General features: G+C 43.4%; 1 protein-coding gene across 2 annotated transcripts; it reads right to left on the bottom strand.

Moving 5' to 3' along the window:
• Window positions 1-1,326: 1,326 nt before the first annotated feature.
• On the bottom strand, window positions 1,327-2,724 carry LOC121982545 (uncharacterized protein At5g65660-like). Of its 2 annotated transcripts, none has more exons than XM_042535695.1 (2): window positions 2,227-2,724; window positions 1,327-1,762 (listed from the first exon to the last, which is right to left on the bottom strand). In XM_042535695.1, the coding sequence occupies exons 1-2, from the start codon at window positions 2,512-2,514 to the stop codon at window positions 1,598-1,600; spliced, it is 453 nt and encodes a 150-aa protein (XP_042391629.1). In that variant the 5' UTR covers window positions 2,515-2,724; the 3' UTR covers window positions 1,327-1,597. The 2 variants fall into 2 exon arrangements, with proteins under 2 accessions (XP_042391629.1, XP_042391630.1); XM_042535696.1 differs by having other exon boundaries at window positions 1,327-2,038; window positions 2,227-2,721.
• Window positions 2,725-3,061: the final 337 nt, after the last annotated feature.

Below are 3,061 nucleotides of genomic sequence, written 5' to 3'. Positions count from 1 at the left end.
TTCGAGCAACCCTAAGAGTTGAACACTCTACTATACTCAGTACTCTATTTTTATATATACACCCGGTCGGCTAAATATTCGATCGGGACATTTTTGGGGGACCACATGATCAGAGAATCACAACAGTCCGTCAGAAAATACCAACCGTTTGTAAGAGAATATTTTTTTGTTGTTATATGAACATTCAATGGAACATTTCTCAAAGGTAACTTTGCACTTTACACCAGCCAACATATTGTGATAACATATTTCTTCAACCGTCGCATTAATAGGGTAAATTATGAAAAGGGTACACACGGGTAACGGAGAATTTCTCGGACGATGATTGTACATCTTTTAGGTTATATTTCCTCACTCGATAGCTTATGACACATGATATTTTTTATCATCTCATCTCATGATTACGAAAGTTATGAGAGATGGTATATAAACGGATTTTTTCCGTTGAAAAAGTACGTTTTTATAACAATCTCATTTACATACATACATGAGATCATCATATTGATTTGAACATCGATCTTCATCAAAAAATTCCTTCCTTGATTTGTAAGTACTAATATTCTATTTATTCGTTTAAGTACGTACAGAGAGATTCTTCATTTCAAATCGCAACATTTTCTCTGATTAAAAATTTTCTTCTCTCAACATCTGAACTACTTCTCTAGGCGATAGCTCTTCAACTTTTACACCGGGCATCCAACATACAGTCCAATCCAATGACTGACTCTATTTTGGAACAAATCACACGATGGGGTCTGAATTAACCTTGTGAAATGACATCTCAAGTCACACGACGGGGTGTACATGGTGCCGTGCAGTGGACGCTATGCAGCCCTCCCTCCCACTCCCCAGCTCCGGTTGTGAACTACGCGTCGACAATATAAGTGCGAAAGCAATCCAACAACTAGCTAGCTAGTCATGCCAACTCCAACCAGCAAGCTCCAGCCATTCTCATCTAGCGGCCGCTCGAGCCGAGTGAGTAATAATGAGGATGCTTTTGAAAAAGGTAGAGATAAAAAAGGCGCCTGCCTTCCACTCATCCTCCAACGCCGCTGTCACGTACGTCGACAGATCGCAAGGATAAGATAGAGACGGCAGGTGGCGTGAACGCACCATCTCCTGTCCTCTCCTCCCTCCTAGTGAAGTTCGCGATCGCTCTCCGATCGGTTTCCTCCGAGTTTCGTACCGTGGCCGCTAAGTACGGAAGAGGACGAATTCAGTACACCCGCGGCGTTTAGCTCACCATTAATAATTCAAATTGATCTATCCAAATCGAAATGTGGATTCTATTTCGGTTCCAGTACTAACAAGCATGCAAAAGGAGAGTCACCATCAACTATGCTTATTTCAGCTGTTTGCCTCAACAATTTAGGGTCAAATACATTAAAATTATCCACCGCCCACTGAATTCCATCTTCCAAGCAACGCACTGTGCCATGCGAAGAAACAAAACAAAGACTCTGCTTTTAACAATACAAAAACATCATGTTGCTTAGGACCAGCAGTTCACTTTCCTCATTGAAGAGAAGAAAGAATCACGACTACCACAACATATATACATGGTGCATGCGCTCAATTTCAAGAGCACTCTGCCAAATTAAGATGGAGACGAGATTGCTGCTTCCCGAGTGACTGTACTTGCAGTGAATGCATCTGCAATAGGCGACCGGTGTTGGCACGGGCACGGCCATGCCATGAACTTTGCAATTTTATCTCCTGGCATAACGACGACCAAGCTTTCGACCTTTTCCTCCTTGTTCTCCTGCAACTCAAAGAGACGCACAAGTTAAGCGAAAGAAGACAACAGACAAATCACTTTGAGAAATTAAACCAAAGTTAGTGCTATATTTGTGGTTGTTCTTCTGAAACTTCCATGCATGTTTTATGCAAGTTTTCAGTGCCATGATCAGGTTGCTTCTGGGGTGTCCAACTGCCTTTTAAGATGGCGACTTCGTCACGGCACGATTTGGTTAGTGCGCTCCAAATAAAAGGCGCCTATTTTCCACCAATCACCCACCGTTTCCAATGCAAAATCTACCTAGAAAGATTCGAGGAGAACAAATTCTCTTCTTTCACCAAATCTTTTTAAAAAAAAGTTACTACGATTATTTTCTACTTTGTGAGTTTGTTCTTCCATTCTTTCATGTTTTCTCGATTTTAATATTACCAAAGATGGAAGAAAAATTTTTTTTAAAAAAAACTTGTGTGCAGAATCGATACGTATACCTGACGCATAGGGGAGAGCTTGGACGTTAGAGACGGAGAAGATGGCTGGGGGATTCGGCTGCCTTCCTCGAGCGCATCCAAAGGGGGAAGTTGCTGCTGGTGGCCGCGGCTGGGTCGGCCACGGAGGGAGCGGAGTTTCTCCCAGTGGTAGCACAAAGCGAAGAAGCCGCTGAGGCAGAAGATGACGACGAGCAGTAGTGCGGTGCCGAGAGGAAAACCCAACGTTGGCCTCGACCCATGGTGCTCGGCTGCTGGCTGCGCCGCCGGCATGGCCGCACCACCGTCCATCTCCACTGCAACCACTTGCTCGATAACTCTTCCTATTGTTATACCTTCTCATGTGATGCTCGTCTCCTCCTTTGGTTATGGCGTCGTCGTCATTGCCTGCAGCGCACATAGAGAATTAAAGAGCAAGATGGAGGGGATTGGCCGGCGATGTCGTAATGGAGTCTTGAGGAGGTGACGAGGAGGGCTATTTATGGAGTCTGATCGGAGGGAAGCCAGAACGCGTACGGTGGAATTAAAGCAGAGTACTTATGAGGTGATGTCCTAGTGCGGCTTGTTCGGTAAAGATTCCGGTGGAGTCGCAGTCAACATTATTATCTTTTCTTACTTTTTCTGATTTCCGTATAAACTTGAATAATAGATTAAGATTTTTTTTCCCAATATTTTACTTTCACTAAATTCGCTTAGTGTCTCGTGAATCTTTAATGGGAATGAGGTCAGGTTGCACTGTCGATCGCTACTGCAGATCCTTTTGTTGGTAGTGCTCCATCATCAAAACATATGACAAATATATAAATCTATCTTCACATCCTTCCAATTTGCTAAATGC

This window comes from Zingiber officinale, chromosome 5A (assembly GCF_018446385.1).
Source record: "Zingiber officinale cultivar Zhangliang chromosome 5A, Zo_v1.1, whole genome shotgun sequence".
In the NCBI taxonomy this organism is placed as follows: Eukaryota; Viridiplantae; Streptophyta; class Magnoliopsida; order Zingiberales; family Zingiberaceae; genus Zingiber; species Zingiber officinale.
The sequence above is the reverse complement of the archived record's forward strand: the minus strand, read 5'-3'. Positions and strand labels throughout refer to the sequence as shown.